This window comes from Stigmatopora nigra, chromosome 23, assembly GCF_051989575.1.
Source record: "Stigmatopora nigra isolate UIUO_SnigA chromosome 23, RoL_Snig_1.1, whole genome shotgun sequence".
Taxonomy (NCBI): Eukaryota; Metazoa; Chordata; class Actinopteri; order Syngnathiformes; family Syngnathidae; genus Stigmatopora; species Stigmatopora nigra.
In genome coordinates this window covers 487,158-506,458 of record NC_135530.1, presented here as the reverse complement: position 1 = coordinate 506,458, position 19,301 = coordinate 487,158, and the positions used below count along the sequence as shown (strand labels likewise).

General features: G+C 48.6%; 4 protein-coding genes across 7 annotated transcripts; 2 read left to right on the top strand and 2 right to left on the bottom strand.

Annotated features, from left to right (window-relative positions):
- Positions 1-229: 229 nt before the first annotated feature.
- hmga2 (high mobility group AT-hook 2) lies at positions 230-6,545 on the bottom strand. The gene is made up of 5 exons (XM_077709786.1): positions 6,102-6,545; positions 5,231-5,317; positions 4,970-5,020; positions 2,435-2,467; positions 230-2,221 (listed from the first exon to the last, which is right to left on the bottom strand). The coding sequence occupies exons 1-5, from the start codon at positions 6,195-6,197 to the stop codon at positions 2,150-2,152; spliced, it is 339 nt and encodes a 112-aa protein (XP_077565912.1). The 5' UTR covers positions 6,198-6,545; the 3' UTR covers positions 230-2,149.
- Positions 2,658-14,798, top strand: tmbim4 (transmembrane BAX inhibitor motif containing 4). The gene is made up of 12 exons (XM_077709775.1): positions 2,658-2,807; positions 7,092-7,267; positions 8,210-8,343; positions 9,793-9,974; positions 10,054-10,161; positions 11,039-13,090; positions 13,356-13,464; positions 13,570-13,675; positions 13,765-13,798; positions 13,887-14,004; positions 14,090-14,135; positions 14,253-14,798. The coding sequence occupies exons 6-12, from the start codon at positions 13,000-13,002 to the stop codon at positions 14,457-14,459; spliced, it is 711 nt and encodes a 236-aa protein (XP_077565901.1). The 5' UTR covers positions 2,658-2,807; positions 7,092-7,267; positions 8,210-8,343; positions 9,793-9,974; positions 10,054-10,161; positions 11,039-12,999; the 3' UTR covers positions 14,460-14,798.
- On the bottom strand, positions 9,526-12,693 carry msrb3 (methionine sulfoxide reductase B3). Of its 4 annotated transcripts, none has more exons than XM_077709771.1 (7): positions 12,461-12,693; positions 11,796-11,910; positions 10,540-10,648; positions 10,333-10,410; positions 10,220-10,248; positions 10,044-10,141; positions 9,526-9,952 (listed from the first exon to the last, which is right to left on the bottom strand). In XM_077709771.1, exons 2-7 carry the CDS (start codon positions 11,896-11,898, stop codon positions 9,785-9,787), a joined length of 585 nt encoding a protein of 194 aa, XP_077565897.1. In that variant the 5' UTR covers positions 11,899-11,910; positions 12,461-12,693; the 3' UTR covers positions 9,526-9,784. The 4 variants fall into 4 exon arrangements, with proteins under 4 accessions (XP_077565897.1, XP_077565898.1, XP_077565899.1 ...); XM_077709772.1 differs by lacking the exon at positions 11,796-11,910 and adding an exon at positions 11,255-11,390 and having other exon boundaries at positions 12,461-12,676; XM_077709773.1 differs by lacking the exon at positions 11,796-11,910 and having other exon boundaries at positions 12,461-12,676.
- Positions 14,799-15,278: 480 nt separating the features above from the next.
- lemd3 (LEM domain containing 3) lies at positions 15,279-19,276 on the top strand. The gene is made up of 13 exons (XM_077709766.1): positions 15,279-16,544; positions 16,786-16,826; positions 16,907-16,976; positions 17,072-17,145; positions 17,221-17,300; positions 17,379-17,524; positions 17,635-17,736; positions 17,806-17,908; positions 17,993-18,171; positions 18,466-18,547; positions 18,622-18,727; positions 18,808-18,886; positions 18,959-19,276. Exons 1-13 carry the CDS (start codon positions 15,320-15,322, stop codon positions 19,126-19,128), a joined length of 2,457 nt encoding a protein of 818 aa, XP_077565892.1. The 5' UTR covers positions 15,279-15,319; the 3' UTR covers positions 19,129-19,276.
- The last annotated feature ends 25 nt before the right edge of the window (positions 19,277-19,301 follow it).

Here is a 19,301-nt window from a genome sequence, read left to right as displayed (position 1 = left end):
ATAACAGCGTGTGCTCTCGGGGTCATGCTATTTTTATAGTTTTTCCACTACTGTTTACTACTTCGTGTATTTATTTAACTATTTGGTAGCAAAAAAAATGAACAATTTTCTTCCCAAAAAGTATCCTCATTGATTCGAATGGAAGTGATGACAGGTCAGTTTTTTAATTAAAGATATTCAGAAATAAATGAAAAGTAGTGAGAAATAAAAATCCACAAAAAAAGACAGGTTCAGGGTGCCATTTTTTATTGTGCTGAATAAAATGCAGTGAATATCCATAAAGACGTGCGGCGAGAGAGTAAAAATAGTCGTGTATTCCAAGACAGTAAAGAAAAAAAGTTTGCTATTTTAGATGTTAGATGCTTTCTACGAAAGATAAAAGAAGAGAGAGCTTACTACAATCAAAGTTACAAGTTCAGCTAAAGCAAATAGAAAATATATCCAGACCACAAATAAACACTCATGCGGAAGGAACAGTATCCAACTTTGATATTGAGGTAAAAACAGGCCTTTGGAGAGGTAGTGATGTGTATCTGATTGTACTAGATAGAATAGGAAGGTTAGCAGGATTAACATTTTCCAAGGGCTGAACGTTTGCCAGTGGTGTCATTAAACAAAAAAAAAGGCTAAATTAACAGCAAGGCGGCGCCGCCGTAGAAAAACCTTTAAAAACAAACCGTTTCTTTGAACATAGACAGACAAAAACCCGAATGCCAAAAAAGTCGATGAAAGGCTTGATTACGGCTGCCTTTTAGGCTCTAAAAGTCAGCAGGCCTTGGCTGAGGAAATTTAAAAAAAAAGGAAATGATATCTCCCAAAATAACAAGTCATCCCATAAACATCTGGTTGAACAAGAGGAAGGAAAAAAACAACAACATTAGATTAGCATATATGAGACATGTAATCAAGTATCTATTTCAAATAAGTATACAAAACAAGAAAAGAGTCGTGAATGAATTGAATCTTCCTGAATATGTGAAAGCCACTTGATCGCGAGAAAGCTACTGAGACTACAAAAAAATAAAGCACGTTCAAAGGGGCGAGCGAGGGGGAGCTTCCGCCCGAACGCCCGCCCGCCGCCCTGAAAAATGCTGTCAATTATTAACAGAGGTCAGTCACTATTGCTCAAACTCAACGTAGTAAACCTGCTCAAGACTGGAGGTAGTCAATTAGCTAGTCCGTGCTTAGCTGGCACTTTTGAGGTAAGCTTTGTGGATAATCTACGCTATTCCAATCGGGAGGAAGAAAAAAAAGACAGAGACAAAACCCAGTAAAAAGCAAAACATTCAAGTTAACAACGTTTGTCAAAAAGAAATCTTCATTTGTCAGAAAACTGTTGCGTGATCTCGCGTGAAATGAAAAGGAAACCAAAGAACCAAGACTACAGGTGCTAACGTCGGGTAGCAACCCAAAGCTAACGTCAGGTAGCGAACCAAAGCTAATGTCGGGTAGCAACTCAAAGCTAACATCAGGTAGCTCCTCAAAGCTAACGTCGGGTAGCGACCCAAAGCTAACGTCAAGTAGCAACCCAAAGCTAACGTCGGGTCGCAACTCAACAAAAATGCGCTTTTTCCCCGAGATGGCTTGAAGAAGTAGGACCTGGTTTTTCAACGCACAGTATCATAAAGTCAGTTGAGACACCTAAACACGCGAGCTAGCGAACGCACGCGGCGCCGCCTTGAGTGTGTGTGCTTTGGTGACGGCACGCCGTTTCAAAAGAGGAGAGACGGCGCCAAGTCGGAGGTAGTTTGGATAAACTGCGCGTCAGACGCCACAAAAGCGCCGACGGTCCATTGGTGAGATGAAATGTCCGGGTATCTCGCGGGTTCTGAGGTATAGCGGTTGTTTTTCTCCGGGTTATTTTGCCAGCAAAGCCAAATAAACGACGAGCCGAGCAGTAGTCAAACGCAACGCGGTTGTGCGGGAATTGAACCGGTAGCCGGCAAGAGCGGACCCATCGCAGTTAACGTGGATCCAAATGTAGCGCTTTTCCCCAATAGACATTTGATCAAAGACGCGCGCGCGGACTGAAATGCTAACGTGGAAAAGGTTCCAAAATAGAAAAGAAGCGAAAAAGTGGTCAAGGTAGTCTTTTCCCTTTGAAAGACCTTACATGCCATTGAGGTAGCGCTTTTTGTGGTTTCCCACTTTAATCTTCCTCTGGGGACTCCCCAGCCTCTTCTTCTTCTTCCTCCTCATCCTCCTCTTCTTCATCTTCTTCCTGACAGGGCAAACATGGTAAACAAAGTCAGTGATGATATTGGATGACATCTGCACGGCTAACGCGGTTAGCATTAACATTGGGAGATATAATGTGAAGGCTAGACCTTTTCACGGGGTCACATCGTAATGGGGTTTGATACCAGGTCAGATTTGACACTTGGGCGCCATGTTTTAATCGTGTGTTGTTGTTATTGATGGTGAAAGTCGTTACCTGAGCAGGTTTTTTCTGGACGACTTGCTGTGGCTGCAAAAGAAAAGGGAGTCATGTTAAACAGTTGTGACCATTTTCCCAACCGCAAAATACGCTTGACTACCATTTCATCTGTTCCCCAAAATGCCATTTTGACGATACTGGGTCAATGAATGTGATTGGAAATGGAGCCAATTGCAACAATGACCAAAATGTTGTTTTTTTTTCTTGTTTTTTTTTTCAGGTGCAAAGCCAAACATTAGTTTTTGGGCCACGTTTTGGCGTTTGGACTTTGTCCAACATGACGGAGAGAGATAGCTTATCGGCGGCTTCCTCACCAAAGTATTTGAAGACGTGGGGGGGCCATGTGGAGCCCGGGTCGCCGTGGCGACAGGTAAGCACACAACCGCAATTCAAACAGCCCTTTGGCAGATTTAGCACGCTCCCGCGAACACGTAAAGGTAAGGCCAAGCCATTTGGAGCAAGACAGACAAAACCAAACCAAACAAAAGCCGCAAATGTTTTCTTAACCCCGGGCCGGCGTCGCTGGAAACATTATCCCTTTTCCAGTCTTCCACTTCAACGCGCTCAGCCCGTTAACTCCGCCCACTGTCCCACCCGGCAGTTTGGAATTGCACCTATCGGGGTCCGACGATCGGGTTTTGGGGGGGGGGGGTTGCCGAAGGGCCCTTTGTAGAGCAGAAAACTGTCGTTGTAAGGAATGTGGAAAATTCCTCACAGACAAGCAGCCTTTTGTTTGGGAGGGTTTTTTTTTAGGGGGGGTCGCTGTGGAAAGAAAGAAAGGAGCAGACAAATTGGTCCGGCTCCATTTAGGAGCCTCCGCTCTTTGAAGTCAAATGTGTTCCCAGAGTATCTGGGAAAATGACATGACTCAATATGGGGGAAAGGTTAGCCCGCAACACATTGCCTGCCCCACTGCATCTTGGAAAATCCCAACGTCTTTGAATGCCTCGCTCATCCGAATTCAAGTGGACTCCACTTTAAAAAAAAGGACTTAAGAAAGAATTCCACTCTTGCAGAGTTACACATGTTATGAATTAACCTGTCCAGGCCTGAAACGGCCGGCTCACTTCCTGCCTTTTAATAGCTCAAATACGCAAATGCTATGATCTCTCCTATCTATGTTAAGGATTTTTTCTAGGGAGGAAGAGTGGCCGGCCGGGGGAAGGGGGGCTTCATGCATATGGGACACCACGGGACAGCTGTGGAGCTTCCTGTCTAAAACAAACAATCGGTGTGCTAAGTGCCCCCCTCCCCAACGTCCAACGTTAAGCAAGGGTCATTTAAAAAAAAAGACAGAAGCATTGAAGATGGTAGATTCGGCATACCAAATTGTGAAAAGTCTTCTACAGTCAACAGCAGGAAAAAGAGGAGGGAGATCAGGATAAGAAGGGGGGTAGGGCTCGTGGGGGCTTTTTTTTCTTCCTTCTGACCTGAGGATATCCACCAAGGTCCTCAGGGACCTACTAATACCGGGACAAAGGTCTCTACTGGTTGGAATTCCGCCATTCTGCAGTCAAGGCTAGTCCAAGGTGGGGGTGGGTAGCTGGCTGGCTGGAGAATGTAGAGAATGAGGCAAGCTCACAGCCCTTAATGTCCCTTGAAGAAAGAAAAAAAACACCTTCCAGTGTGTGGATGTAAGATCTCTAGGGTCCCTCTTTATAGAGCGCCTGAAATAAATCAGTGTGCTCCAAAGTATTCTTCTAAAAATAACTAGACGGGGGGAAAAAAAACCAGGAATAATATAACATGCAGTTTTGTGTAACATAGCCTGCAATTTATGACCGAGGAGAATTCCTTCCACGTGGGTTCGGGGGAGTCGGAGGAGTTTGGGGGTCTCACAGTGGCCTCCATTCAGGCTTTTTAGACCACGACATGTGTGAGTGTGTCCCGGCTCTGAGTGATGGGACTGCAGAAAAGTGCACACAAAGGGGGCAGCTGTGCCTAGAAGGAAGGAAAGGAGGAAGAAGCGGGCCCACGGGAAGTGGCCAGGGAAGGCCGTGGAGAGAAAAGGGCACAGAGGTCAGAGGTCATGTCCGTCAAGCTAAATGCCCCACTCGTTTATTTTGCGTCAAGAGGGGCGTCATGTTTTTCGTCTGAGGGGCGACTCCGTTTTTTTGGATTTTGAAGGACTTTCTAAGATGCTTTCTGTTCCGTTATTGCTGATTTGAGGGTTAGCTTAGCCAGCTAGCAACTCCAATGCCACTTTTGGCAGACTGTCCCTCCGTATGAGGTGCTGGTGTCAAGGCCAGAGCGTGGGCGTCCAAGCAGAGGTGCGTTTGTGTACCTGGGACGCCGCTACTACAAAAGAAAGCAAACTTTCAGGCAACCCGGTTATCAGTTGGCCAAGTGGCCTCGCAGCTGCGTTTTGAAACTGATTTGACGGCGGCGCCGGCTTTGAGGATAAAGTGAGATACGGGAAGGTGGGGGGGGGCGGTGAAAAAACAAAACCAAAAATACAAGAGAGACCGGTAATGGGATCGTTTCAATTGATAGCACGTTAGCAAGAAGGCCTTTTTTTCCCCCTCAACTTACCCATTTCCTGGGTCGGCCCCTGCGTCTCTTCTCCCCGGTGGCTTCGGCTTTCTGCGGAAACATCAACGCTCGCCGTCATGCAAAATTCAACACAGAAATTATGCCATTTTCCATGACAAACTGAGTGTACTCTTTCATTTTTAATGGGGGTATAGTGGCCAGCCTACCCTGTATATCCTCCCCCCAATGTAGTATATATGTGATGTGATGGCCCTTTTTTGTTGTACCGGATCAATTTGAAATTCAGATGTTGGCACTCACCCTCTGCGCTGCCTTGGAGGGGCCCTTGTTCTTACTTCCTTTTGGGCGGCCCCTCGGTCGTTTGGGGACGGGCTCTCCGCTGGGCTCCTGCGAAGGGGGCGGGCTTAGTTAGTCAGTCAGTGAGCGGGTGAGGCTTTGGAGAAAGAAAAAAAACGGGAGCCCTCCCCCCCACCACCACCCTCGTGTGTGGCTCCCCTTTCAAGCATGCGCTCATTTACGAGTCGGTGGTGGTCTTCCCGTGGCGCCGTGCGACAGTGGGACGCATGCGTGGCCCGACGCCGGGAGCTGTTTGATTCCCTCCAAAATGAGCGCTTACATTCAAAGGAAAGAATATTTTCTGGTCCAGCAAAGCTTTGGCTTTGGACGGTCCGACCCCCCCCCCCCCCCCCCCCCCCCCACTAAATCTAGTTGTTCATCTCCAATTAGTGGAGGCGATTTCCTTATTACGTGTTTGGTGTCACGTGACCGGGGACTTTGCGTCCTCCTCCCGGGCACATTTTGTCCGACAATGTGGAGAGAAGGCGGGTGCCAAAGTAAAAGCAACTAAAGCCTTTCTTTGAGCAAACATCCGCCAACAATTGCAAATTGCCTTTAGTTTTTGTTGATTTGCGTTGACCGGTGGTTAGAGCCAAGGCACATTGGGACACTTAGAGACAAACCCAAAACACCGGCGGGGTTCACACTTGTTGTCCAATCAACTTTTGTGTGAATTCCAGTGAGTTTTACAACCCAACCCAAAAAAAGCCCACTTGTCATGTCAGGAATTCTCATTCAAGACTGGAGACGCATTCCACACCTTCTCCCCCCCACGCCAAACTATGCCGTAAAGATTCAAAGTGACTGGCCATCCAAAAAGAAAAGCACTACTGACTTTTTGGACTTTCCTGGGTCTCCCCGGTCTTCTCTTCTGGGGCTCCCCCGCCGGCTCCCGGGAGCTCTCGGCGCTCTGGTCCTCGCGTCCGCTCATGACGCCGTCTAGCGTCTCTCCCTTCCCCGCTACCGATCGATCCGGATATCCAAAAAAGCGCTCACCGGGCTTGAGTAGACGGAGCGCCAAAGTTTGCTGTCCTACCGTCGGGGAAGGGAGCCGAGGGGGGGCCGCAGCCAGACACCCGAGTCCTCCACGCCGTGGGGAGAAGCCACTCAACTGGACGACGTTCCACCGCGGAGCAACGGCGAGGCGTGGCGGGTCGGCACGGAGCGTCTGAGAAGCATTCTAAAGCGCCTCCACGCTCCCCCCCCCAGAAAAACACTCATTCAGAATGAGGTTTAAAAAAAAAGGGAGGGAAAAGGAAGGAAGAAATCACCTCTCCCGTGGGTGGACGGGGCCGGAGGGGGGAGGAGTTTGGAACGGGGGGGGGCGGAGTCCCCAGATCTGGAGGGGGGGGGGGCAGAGAAAACAGAGAGCAGACCTGGCCCGCGGCCACACCGCATTTATGAATCACATTCACATTTTGGATTCACGTTTGAATGGTTAGGCGGCCGGCCGGCCGTTGGAGGAAAGTTCCTTCCTCATTGGTGGTCTGATCTTATCGGGCTGCCCGCCCGGGGGAGGAGCTTAGTTAGCCCCGGCGGCGCTTTGGGTGGGAGGGAGGGAGGGAGGGAAGGAAGGAGGGATCTCCATTGGTGGGTTTTCCCCCCACAGCCCTGTGCCAATTGTCAAATAATGCCCTTGTATCTTGGACTTGTAGCCAATGGAGTGGAAGCGGCGCTTTTTGGCTCGTTCGCTGGGTCGAGAGGCCAAAAAGAAATGCTGCAGCTGCCGCGCAAACTCTCAAAAAAAAAAATGCTGCAGCTGTTACGTCGTCACTTAACAATGACGCCATTTCACAACTTTGCCATTTTCATGCTTTGTGGGCAGATTCCATCCATTTGAAGCGGGAGGAGCGGCGGCCGCCCGTCCATCCCTCGGAACCAGTCCGTCTCATCTGGGTTCAAATGCCAGATTTCCAGCGACCCGACCGGTCTCCCTCGACTGTGCGCGACCTTTCCCACGATCCCAAACACTTTTACGTCCGGTCCCGAGAGAGAAAGCCGGTAAATGTAGTCACGTGATGTTTGGCAGTGTAACGCAGTATTGGGAACCTACGGCTCCCGAGCCACATGCGGCTCTTTTGACGGATTCTCTTGGCTAACCTCTGAGCTAAAATATGGAAGCCTTTAGCAACAGTTTTGCCAGGATTCTGATTCTTTTTATCCTTTCCAAGTAGTGAAATGGCAAAAAGGCACCCCTTTATCCAGTATTTTGACTATTCCATTGTGAGTATATGTCTCTCAGGGAATAACATTCTAAAATGTGTTTCCCGACCCCCCGTTTTCCTGCTTTTGGCTCCCTGGCAGACAACGACTCTACAGAGAGCCGCTGGTCCATTTCTTGCCAGTATTCATTCATAAAAAAATCATTTTAAAAAAAAAGAAGACAGCCCCTCCTAGAGAAAGGGGGCGTCGCGCAAAGCCCGCCCCCCCAGACTGAGCGGCGTCTGCGTCCGACTAATACGATCAATGGGCCGCACAGATCCCGCGGGGTGCTGGAGTTTTGTCGCTGGCATGCGTCTGAGCTCACGTCCAAGCGGAACGTCTGCTAATAGTCTTAAAAAAAAGGAGCCATTCCGTGCGCATTTTTAAGCAAGCGTCCTTCCGCCCATCTTAAAGTGACGGCGCATTGGGAGGCCATCTGCCAAACACTTTGGACTCTTTAACAATTCCTCATTGTATGGCCTCTCATATTACAAGCATTTTGTTCCCAGGCACCACTTTGCTCCTTTTAATTGGCCTTCCGTTTTTTTACCTCCAGAATTAAACGGAGATAAAGCTAGCCATGCAAATGTCCATTTTGCAAACTAAGGTGGCTTTCATACAGCATCATCCCAGTTGGGGCATTTGCCTTTTTTGGGGAATATATGACATTAGTAAAACAATTGCATGTGAAAATGTCCAATAAATGACCTCTTGATGTTCATTTGACCTTTTCTTTGACAGGCTGGCGTGGGCCGAGCGTCTATTGGTCAGCAAGGCAACTCAAAGTGGAACAATCACGGCAAACTCCACACTAGAGACGAGCTAAACGGTTTGCAAGACACCGTGGAATGGCCGTAAACAAGCCGTGCAGTCAAGTAAGTGCATTCTTGGCCTTTTCCTCCTCTTCCTCCTCTTCCTCGTCCACGGCCGCCGCGTCGCATTCCGCGCAACACGGGATCCGTGAAGACGCCGGAATGCGGAAAAAAGGGCCATAAAAAACCCCAGGAGAAAGCCGGGAGGATTGTCCTGTCAAACGGGCGGCCATTTGTAAGGGGTCGGGAGGGGTCAAGGCTTTTATTTGCATTGCTACGTTGGAAAATGTATACAAAGGATCACCACTCTCGGTGGTTGTCTTGGCAACAATTTTAGCGAAAGGTGAAAAAAAACGTGCCATTGAACTACTTCCAATCAAAAGTCACATTTATTTTGACACCAAACAATAATCTGTCAGTGTTTGTTTTCTTTAAAAAACAACATTTGGAGATGTGTCACTCACTTGGAACTTGTCTATTTAGGGGCCTTTTTTGGGTCACATGACCGGGCGGATGTTTAAATTTGCTCTAATCCACGTTTTAAAGTGTGCGGGCCATTGCCATGACATCAACAGCCTTCTGGTCTTCCACGCACCAAAACACGCACTCGCGCGCACGCACATCCACATTTCTATTAATAGACCCTCATTGAACGTAGCCATACTTTTTAAGTTTAGTCTTCCTCCATTTTGTTCAATGTTAATACACATGAATACAAGCAAAGACCAGTTAAACTTAACCCAGAGAGCCATTTTATGAGTCTTGCATCATGGGAAAATAGTGTGGAAAGGAAATAGTCGTCACATGATTGACATGTTTGGTTTTTTACACGAAAAACATGGCCGTTGGCAAACAAAACTATGAAAAAGTTTGCTTTTGTGAGGAGGAAATTGTCCATCCGTTCGGCCTGTTTTTCTTAAAGCACTCTGGATTGGCAGTAGAAGTAAAGAGTTGCTTTTTTTTTTTTTTTTTCTTGGACGGCCTGGTGTTTTTCTTCCAAGGTTTCCGACAAGGCCGAGACATTCCTGCCACGCTTTGCGTCAAACACGGGCCGGCCGCGTCGTAAATCAACTTTGAGTACGCCTAGGGTGGCTTGGCCGCACTTTCAGGTCACGTTTTCCGAACATTTGGGGTCGTTTCCTGTTGATTTCTGCCTTTGTGGCTTGCCTTCTCTTAATTTGGGGGCATTGACACATTTACAGAAGGCATTTTAAGGTAGAAAAAACAACAACAACAAAAAATCTGTTAACTTCAAGCTACTTTATTCATCATGACAATTTTCAAAGAAAATTCCGTTGATTCCAAGCCCGTCCTTATAAAAGCATCAATTATTATCCAAAGGACACTCCAAATATACTCTTCTGTCTAAAAAAAAAAGTGTTTTTTTTATTTAAAAGTGAAAAGATTTGGTGCCCGTGGTCTTTGCAATGATGCCTTATGGATTGGGTAGAATGTTTCGCGTACGATTCAAACACATCACACTTTGCTGCTTTTTCTTCTCGCCTCATCTAGGGATGAGAGGAGGGTCGGCGGCGGCGCCCGCGCAGGGGGAGCTGGAGCACTCGGCCTCCGCCCCTCCGGCCCGGAAAGCCAGGGACGCCGAGTTGATGCAGTAACGTTTCCCGGTGGGTTTGGGGCCGTCGTCAAACAGGTGTCCCAGATGGGCTCCGCACTGCCACACAAAGGAGTCAAAGGTCAAACAGAGTTTCAAAATGGCAACATTTGGAAGGTCCGACGGGCTGTGTATAAATGTCATTTGTAACCTGCCCACAGGTGGTCTCCACTCGGTGCATCCCGTAGGAGAAATCGTCCGACACGTCAATGGAATCCTGTTTCAGCAGGTCGAAGAAGGAAGGCCAACCTGTGTGATGGGTGTGGATGGTGAGAATGTCCGTCTATTATCTGTCCTTGTCGGATGGTCTGCGTTTCTTACACTTACCTGATCCCGAGTCAAATTTGGATTTGGAACTAAAACAAAAAGAGAGTTTTAGTCACATTGCCTTCTATCATTTGCATGAAAATGACGGTCAGGCTATACAGAAGGGCAATTACCTGAATAATGGCGCGCCACAGACCACACACGTGTAGGTTCCCTCCTCCTTGTGGTCCGTAAACTCTCCGGTGAAGGCGCTACACGGCAAGAAGGTGAACGTGAGATGGCTCATCCCGAGTCATCCCCAAAATTGCATTGAAAAGCCATCAAACCGTGCTAGCGGACTAGCCAAAATAGCAAATGAGTTAAGGAGGACTCCATCCCACCTCTCTGTTCCTCGTTCTTGCGTCACGTGATACTGCTGAGGCGTCAGACGTTTCTTCATCTCCTCCCGAGAGAAGCTCACCGGCCATGTCTTTTTGGTCCGAGCGGCTCCTAGGAAGAAACACACCGGCCGCTTTAGCACTCAAAGTGCTCGGATCATTCGGAAGGAAGATGGTGGCGAGAAGTTGATCTCTTTGTTTGGTTCCCATCATCGAGCAAGTGCAAAAGTGTCGCCAAAGTGTGCCAATCAAAGCCACCCAGTGCGTGCAAGCGGCGAGGAAGCCAAGCGGCAAAGCCTTCCTCCTAAAGGACGGTTATTTGAAAAGCTAATGTAAAGTCTCCACGTTTAAACAGTACCGGATGGACTGTCGGCGTTCCGTATTTGTTCTTTCCTATTTTCCAGCCGAATAGTTGGAGTATTTAAGCCAATCAGAACATGTCACTGTTAAGTACCTTCTGGCTTTGTCTTGCCTGATCTTCCACCTCTTGTTTTTGTCCTAGGACCACCATTACGACCACGGCCTGAATTCCTCTACAGACCTCCGGGCTATATCCACCTCCACGCCACGTCAACGGCGCCGGCCGAGGTTTGAATCCCAACCAAGAAAGGCGGCGTTAGGTGAGGTGCATGCCAGCCAGCCATGCAGCCAAATGTTAGGAGGAACGAGAGAGCGAAAGAGAGAGAGACAGCACACGGCACCCAGTCAGTCAGTGGACCTGAAGGAAGACTGCAGGACTTGAGAGCCACAGGCTGACTCTTGCTGATTAGATGGAGCAGATTGAAGCCCGACATGCCCGCCGCCGACAGACACTCCCACCGGCGCTACAACCAAAAAGACCTTCCTCGCCGGTTCTTCGGAGAGAGAGAGAGAAGAGAGTGATCTTATTATTGGCTGTCTTCGTTCACACAACAGCAAAAGGGGACGCCTCTGAGAAGCACCTAGAATCCAAAACCATGTTAGCGGATGAATACTGAAGTCTTCCCTGGAGGTTCAAAAGAAGGGAAAGCAAGAAGATGTTTAGCCACACCGACACACCACCGGGTCAAGACGCACTTTTGTTAGACGACGTCACCCTCGATTTGCGCTCCCGCTTGGTCATCGATCGCGTTCTTTTCTCCGCCACGCGAGATGGAACGTTCGCTTACGCTGGCGTGGCCAATGCGAAAGCGCCACTTTGACTTTGCCCGATGATGGTGACCATTTGGATTTTGAGAATGGAGGGAAATGCTTCCAGGTGGGAAGAAAAATGACTCTACCTAGAAGAATGGCGGGCACCGCGGGGGGCCGGACCGAGCCGCGGCCCGGCCCGGCCACACGTCGCACAGCCAGGAGAAAGCCACGTCCCAGCGGGGCAGCCATGGGACAACCGGACTACAGAGACAGACAGCAGGCTGGGTGATTTGGGGAAATTCTTGACCCATTTTGGGCAGATTTGGAGATTTACAAGAGCGAGGAACTGGAACCCTTCACGCTTGGACAAACGTTGTTATTGTTTTGACTGGATGACCATCTCCCGTCGCGACACGCATGCTATCTAAGCTGTGACATGCGACTAAACTTAGCGTTTCCAGAATAGCAATGGAGGACCAAATGGTGTCTGAGGTGTAGCGTTACAAGTAAAGCGTCTGTGCCACCCACCGATGAGCCACCAAAGACTATCAAATGACATAAGACTTTCTGACATCTGATCAGACCTAATCATTGCATTATTACACAAAGGATGACTAAATGTCGGATAGGCTATGAAATGATTTCAAGGTTTTGACACTTGAAAGGACAAAATGCGCCCCTGGGATCGCACAATTCCGTTTATGACACTGTCGTTGATCTTCTCGTAGCCTCAAATGCAAGTCATTACACACGCACTGACTTTGAATATTTGTTCCAGTCAGTTTGGGGAAAAATACGGCGACATACATACCAGCAGGGAGTAGGATTCTGAAGGGTCGGAACGAAAAGCACCGAGCGAGTGAGCGAGTGATGAGGGTCTGTCACCGGTGACGCCAACAACAAAATAAGACAGAAGAAGGCGACGGAACAAAATCAAGCGAACACGCTTGGTTAAGCGCTCAATGATACTTTGATACCACTCCGATTCCAAAACGAGTCCATTTATGGTCACGAGTCGTTTTGTTTTCTTTTGATAAACTTTATTTAAAATCAAACTCAATACAACAAGGTCGAATGGCATGAGAACGAGAGAGAGAAATAATAATTGAAACGCAAATTCAAACTTAATTTCTCATCAAAATGACTGAACTTTACTTTAATAAACTTTGAATTATGCTTTAATAGAACGCTAAGCAGCAGGCATTTCTTTTTGTCAATAAAGGGGAAAAAAAGGTTCCTTGTTTTCGTAAATGACGTCATATCTGCGCGTCGCAGTTCCAAATCAGCCCTCTCGGTAATAATCAACCAAAAGGTAGCTACAGTGTGGACGACATTTTGACCAGATTAACGATGAGCAGTGAAAAATACCCGAGGTCTTCGATTGAAGATGACTTCAACTACGGCACAAATGTTGCCACGGCCACCGTCCAGATACGTATGGGTATGTCAAGTAGCTCGTATGTACAGATGCTATAGATACCACCACTATACATCGGTAGATGTATGTAAATGACATTTTGGGGGATGCTAATGAGTGTCGCTAACGTTAGGAACGTATCCGGACAAATCAACAATGTTATATACTTTAATTTGCTAAGCATGACATGGACTGTTCCGCTCTGGGTGCGACCATTTCTTGAATAGCTTTCGTTTTCTGATCCAGTTTCCTCTCCAATCATGCATTGCTAATTGCTCTTTTTTTCCAGACTTCCTGCGCAAAGTCTACACGCTACTGAGCTTGCAGATCCTTTTGACAACGGGCACGTCCGCTCTTTTTATGTTCTCTCAAACCATCAAGGATTTTGTCCATGCCAGGTAAATAAGCCAGGATAATGAGAAAATAATCGACAGCGCCGCCTTTGGGTGCAGTTTGGAGCGGATGAGACTCGCCTGACTGACTTTTTGTTTGTCCATTTGCAGCCCTGCCATTGTTTTGGGGAGCGCTTTGGCCTCTCTGGTCCTGTTAGCGGTCTTGGCGATTTACAGACACAAGCATCCAGTCAACCTCTATCTGCTCTTTCTATTTGTAAGTGAGTTTAAGTGGATGTTTTGTTCACATTTTCAGTCGTTTCCTAGACTTCTTTGTGCATTGATTGAAATGTGTTTTGTTGACAGACTTTACTGGAGGCGGTTTCCGTGGCCACAGCCTGTATGTACTACTATGTGATCTACTTCAAGTTCTTAAATACTACAGTCTTATTAATGACATTGTTTTTTTCCTTGTTCCTGTTACACAGTGACATTCTATGAATATGCTACTGTCCTGCAATCCTTGTTGCTGACGTGTGCCGTGTTTACTGGATTGACCGCCTACACCTTCCAATCCAAAAGGGATTTCACCAAACTGGGTGCATTGTGAGTCGGCATAAAATTATGCTACCATTCGATGGGTGCTAAGAAATACCGGTGGATTTACGTGATGCCATTGGCTCTGTTGCAGCCTTTTCTCCTTCCTGTGGATCCTCCTGATAGCAAGTTTTATGGGGGTACGTTGAACTCTTGACTTGCTCATGATTTTGTCTTTGTTGTCAATTCAAGTCTGTTTTGCTTTCTGGATCATAACTCACATTTTTTGGGGGGGTGGGCTGATGTTATCTGAACAGGTGTTTTTCAAGAGCGACAGCACCGAATTGCTTTTCGCCGGGACGGGGGCGCTGGTGTTCTGCGGCTTCATCATCTACGACACCCACCTGTTGATGAAGCAACTCTCTCCCGAAGAGCACATTCTGGCATCCATCAACCTCTACCTGGACATTGTCAACCTCTTCCTTCACATTTTACGAATCCTGGACTCAATGAAGAAGCACTAAAGTCATTGGCAGATCCGACAGCGTGTTGGAGAGCCTGTGAGGTATTACGGGTGCTGACCCTTTGTTCTTTGCTCTTATTTTGCTCTCAAACAGGTAATGATGGGTAGTTTAGTAGTGGTGAAAAAAAATATATATATTTTGAAGGGTTTTCATTATGATGTGCTGTAATCTGATGTGTAATCTCTTTGCATTTGTGCCTGTAACTTAAATGCTATACATGAACAGTGTATCAATTTGCATCATGTCAGATTCCATTCTTTAGTGGTACTCGTATATATATTGCCTTTGGGCTTTGATCTATGGTAATACTTGGCAATGTTAAACCAAATCAAAATATTAGTACTAGATCACTTGTCTTATTTTTAGATAGGTATTTTTGTTTCATTTTTCTAGTTAATGAACGTCTACAGTATACTATACATTTAAATTGTGAATCTCACTTTTTAAAAAAACATACATTTCTTGTAAGGAATGTCAATTTGGGACCAGCTCGTTCCTTATTTACACCATGAATAACCAATCCGCTTCGCTCTCTTCTTATTTTGTGTGATTAGTGGTTGGCGATGACATATTTCTTGGCTTTACTGTCACCTAGTGGGCTAAATGAGAAACGCATATTCCGACAATTCAAACAACACGACGTCATTTTAGTTTGAATTATTTAATAATTTGCTGAAAATAAATGACAGATTTTTAGTATACACGAATACAATATAAGGGAAATGTATAAATGACGAGGTAATTCATATCTTTTTTTTTTTGCTCACGAAAAGATGATTGGAAAGTTTTAGTTTTAAGACGGCATGTCACTTGGCTGACGTCACTTCCGCCCCACAGTCCTTTGCTCGATTTGGACCAAGATGGCGTCAACGCAGTTAACAGACGAGGAGCTTTACTCCGAATTGAAGCGTTTGGGTTTCACTCCGGGTCCTGTTACTGAGCACACGCGGCCGGTGTATTTGAAAAAGCTCAAGAAGCTTCGCGAGGAGCACCAGCGAGGACTTGGAAGTGCCAAAACCCGCAGCGGTTCCGGCGGTGGCGGCGGCGGCGGCAATACGGCGGGAGCCAGGCCGCCCGGCCATAACGTCACGCACCTGAACTCCGGTAGGAGACCGGGACGCAAGTCCACCGTCCTCGGCTTCAGCTCGGACGAGTCGGATGCCGAAGTTCCCCTGAAAAGGAAGGTTCCCAATCACGGCGACGAGGCGTCTTGGAGGTGCCCCGCTTTCAAGATAAAGCTGGAGAAAGAGAAAAGTCGACATGGCGCGGAGAGCCCGCTGAGCAGCAACAATTCGACGTTGGCACCGGGAGGTAAGAGACGCGGCGGCGGCGGCTCCCCGGGCTGGGGATTCGCCCTTAAATCCGGTCTGGGAGCGGACGGACGGGCTGACGACGAATCGGAGGACGAATATGAGGGGGGCGAAGAGAAGTGCCCGCGCTCTTTAAACGGGAGTAGGGCGTCGCACTTGAAAACACGCAAGCTCGCCGGGAATTACTCCAACTCCGACTCCGACGAGGAAGAGGAGGAACAGGAGGAACAGGAGGTTTGGGGCCTTAGCGGCCGCCGAGCGCGCGCTAGTCTGGAGCCCAGACGGGGCCACGCGAAGGCGGCCTTCTTAACACCGAACGTCCCCGTCCCCGGGAGTGTCAACATGGTGGTGGGCAGACCCGAGGGGGAAGCGGGAAACGGCGCCAAGAGGAAGGCCCTCTACGCGTCGCTCTCTGGGAACAACCTGGGAGAATTTGGTGCGGATCAGAACAAGGACAGTCTCTTGGGGGTCGGTGGCCTCAGGCCGCGATTTTCCAACTCCGGCAGCCTGGCCCACGACTACAGGGGAAACCACTCCAACCACAGCGCCGCCAACCACTCCTACTGCAAAGCCACAGAGGAGAAGCAGTCTGCCGCACCGGAGGACGAGCTTTTCCAGCAGTTTAAACGGGAGGAAGGGGTGGCCTCCTCCGCCAGCTTCAGCGCCCACTACCTGTCCATGTTCCTGCTCACGGCGGCCTGCCTCTTCTTCCTTCTCCTGGGCCTCATGTACGTCAGGATGAGGGGCACCGGGGCATCCGATGAGGATAGAGTCAGTAAGTATCCTTTACCCTTTCGACCCATCCTTCTGACACACACAAACACAAGAATAGGAAATGTGGATGTTTGGCATCAGTGGCGGGCGCAAGCATTCGTTATGTCTGAGCGAGCCAATCGCAAAACTCGGCTCAAATTTGGCTACGAAGCGCCGAGTGTATCCTGACATCCACAAAATGATCTGAAATTTCCATTGGCTGCAACTGTAACATTGCTCTGCCATTTTGTGTTTGCTTGCAGTTAGAAGTCACCCATTTGGCAGCGAGTTTGACGCCGCACACGTGAGTACATGTTTTTTTTTCTCCCAAGCTAGTTCTCCATTTGTGTCCGACTGTCCTGACTGGCGTCTTCCCGTCTGCAGAACAAACCGGTTCGGGACCTCATTTTGAATCTACTCCTCCAACTCCATGACCACCTGGCACTCATTGCTGGTAGGTATCAACTCGCGGGTCGGAAAAGTTGGGGTCGAGTCATTTTGAACGCCGGATGCTTGAATCAATCGTAGTTAACGTTTTCTGCTTTGCAGGCCAGCATGATTGTGGCGATCAGCAGTACCCCAACCGAAGTCTGTCCATAGACCAGGTTTCGGAATATTTGACGGTATGGTCCTTTTTCGTAAAATGGCGTATTTTTTTAAATCTCGTCACATTGTTGATTTTGTCAATCTATCTGTAGGCTCAGAATGAGAAATTTGAAGATTTGATCTACACATCGCTCGAATGGATCATCAGGACCGGTCAAGATGTCGGCATAAGGTAAAGGGGGGGGGGGGGGGCGTCTTGGAGATTTCCACCCCAGTGGGGGCGTCGTCCCTCAACTGTTTGTCTCGGCAGGCTGACCGGGCGGGTCGCCGGCGAGCCCGTTACCGACATCTCCGAAATGGCCGGGCTGGAATCCACGCATCCCCGGATGCCGTTCACGTGCCGCTTCCGGCGAGCTTTCTTCACCGTCATCGCCAGAGTCCTCCTCCTGGTGGCCGGTAAGACTAAGAGCTCTCCGCGTAACGTCTAGCGCGGGGTGTCAAAGGAATACGTGGCGTTTCCTAGTCACGCTTCAACCGGCCAATCGTGAGTGTGCTTCTGTGCGCAGCGCTTGGCGGCGTTTGGGCTCTGGTGTCTTACGTCAGGTATCGCTGGAAGAGAGAGGAGGAGGAAACCAGGCAAATGTACCACATGGTGGAGAGAATCATCGGTGAGAAGAAGCTCCGTCCGTCACAAGCCGTGGTATCTCCACCGCTTCATTCTTCTTTTCCCTCTTCAGATGTCCTCAGGAGCCACAATGAGGCCTGTCAAGAGAATCAAGATCTTCAGCCCTACTTGCCCATCCCCCATGTCAGAGACTCCTTGGTTCCGCCTCAGAATCGGTCAGTACAGATGCAACCGGCCGTCGGGCCACGGCGCCAACGGAGGCGGGGCCGGTGTCATTCCGTCCCATTTTTGACCGGCAGGAAGAAAATGCAGGCCGTCTGGGAGCGCGCCGTCAAATTCCTCTCGTCCAACGAATCCAGAATTCGAACGGAGAGCCAGAAAATCGGGGGGGCCGACTTTCTGGTCTGGAGGTGGATTCAGCCGTCTCTCAGTTGCGACAAGTCCTCGTCCATCCCCTCCAAAGTTTGGCAGGGAAAAGGTGAGCGGCCAAGCGCCTTCCTACCTTCGAGTAATCTTCCTACTTTATGTGCACATATTCATCATATACATCCCAATAGTTGTGTCTGCCTGATCCAAGTTCTTGCAGTCGCTCATTAAAATATCCGTCACTTCCTTTTTTTAATTTAACTTATGATATTGAGGAAAATAATGTGCAATATGAGAGAAATCATCAAATTCAATATTTTTTAGGCCAAACAGAGGCGGTCAATATGCGTGAAAACACAGTATTGATGTTATTTTCAATTTTTCGTTTTGCCTTTTTGTTTTCCAGCCTTCCCCCTGGATCGACGGAACTCTCCGCCAAACAGCCTGACTCCGTGCCTAAAGATCCGAAACATGTTCGACCCAGTCATGTGAGTGCCCGGATGGATCCCAAACGTTCCTCCGTCGCCAACCCACCACTGTCTTTCTTTTCTTTTTTTTTTAGGGAAGTCGGGGAGAACTGGGACCTGGCCATCCACCAGGCCATCTTGGAGAAGTGCAGCGACAACGACGGCATCGTCCACATCACGGTGGACAAGAACTCTCGAGAGGTGCTGGCACGGCAGAACGCCGTCCGGTTGCGCAATAATGGCTCGCCGTCATATCACAGCTTCTTCCCTCTGGCCGACAGGGCTGCGTCTACGTCAAGTGCCTCTCCGCCGAGCACTCGGGGAAAGCCTTCAAGGCGCTCCACGGATCTTGGTTTGACGGTAGGTCATCGCAAAGGCCAACGCGGAGCTCTTTTCTACTTTAAAAATGCCGTCTGGTCTTTTGATGGGCAGGCAAGCTGGTGACGGTGAAGTACCTGCGTTTGGACCGCTACCACCAGCGCTTCCCGCAAGCTCAGTTCTGCAGCTCCCCCCTCAAGGCATCCAGCCTCCACGCCAACGTCATGAACAGTAAGGGCGCCACGCGTAACCACGGCTCGGCAAACTCCTCAGGCTTCTCATGAGACCCGCCCGCGTAGGAGTTTTTCTCCTCCCCGTCTGGTCGTTTGGAGAAAACAAACAAAAAGCCCACCTGTGTATTATTTTTCTTTTTCTATACGACGTATTTTCCCATTCTTTTTCTAATGTGGGTTTTCTACAACGTTAATATATCAGAAACGAGTCGGCTCGGTCCCGC

Bases quoted from the DNA above. Each gene is read 5' to 3' on its own strand.
- hmga2 (XM_077709786.1), bottom strand. From the start codon at position 6,197: ATGAGCGGACGCGAGGACCAGAGCGCCGAGAGCTCCCGGGAGCCGGCG. The intron at 5,318-6,101 runs GTCAGTAGTGCT...CCCCCTTCGCAG, and splicing joins GACCCAGGAAAGTCCAAAAA to GAGCCCAGCGGAGAGCCCGT. The intron at 2,468-4,969 runs GTAAGTTGAGGG...TTTCTTTTGCAG, and splicing joins GGGGCCGACCCAGGAAATGG to CCACAGCAAGTCGTCCAGAA.
- msrb3 (XM_077709771.1), bottom strand. From the start codon at position 11,898: ATGGCTGCCCCGCTGGGACGTGGCTTTCTCCTGGCTGTGCGACGTGTG. The intron at 10,649-11,795 runs GTAGAGTCATTT...GTTTCTTCCTAG, and splicing joins GGTGCCCGCCATTCTTCTAG to GAGCCGCTCGGACCAAAAAG. The intron at 10,249-10,332 runs GTAATTGCCCTT...TTTTTGTTTTAG, and splicing joins TGTGGCGCGCCATTATTCAG to TTCCAAATCCAAATTTGACT.
- tmbim4 (XM_077709775.1), top strand. From the start codon at position 13,000: ATGAGCAGTGAAAAATACCCGAGGTCTTCGATTGAAGATGACTTCAAC. The intron at 13,799-13,886 runs GTATGTACTACT...CCTGTTACACAG, and splicing joins GGTTTCCGTGGCCACAGCCT to TGACATTCTATGAATATGCT. The intron at 14,136-14,252 runs GTACGTTGAACT...TTATCTGAACAG, and splicing joins TGATAGCAAGTTTTATGGGG to GTGTTTTTCAAGAGCGACAG.
- lemd3 (XM_077709766.1), top strand. From the start codon at position 15,320: ATGGCGTCAACGCAGTTAACAGACGAGGAGCTTTACTCCGAATTGAAG. The intron at 17,146-17,220 runs GTATGGTCCTTT...ATCTATCTGTAG, and splicing joins AGGTTTCGGAATATTTGACG to GCTCAGAATGAGAAATTTGA. The intron at 18,548-18,621 runs GTGAGTGCCCGG...TTTTTTTTTTAG, and splicing joins AACATGTTCGACCCAGTCAT to GGAAGTCGGGGAGAACTGGG.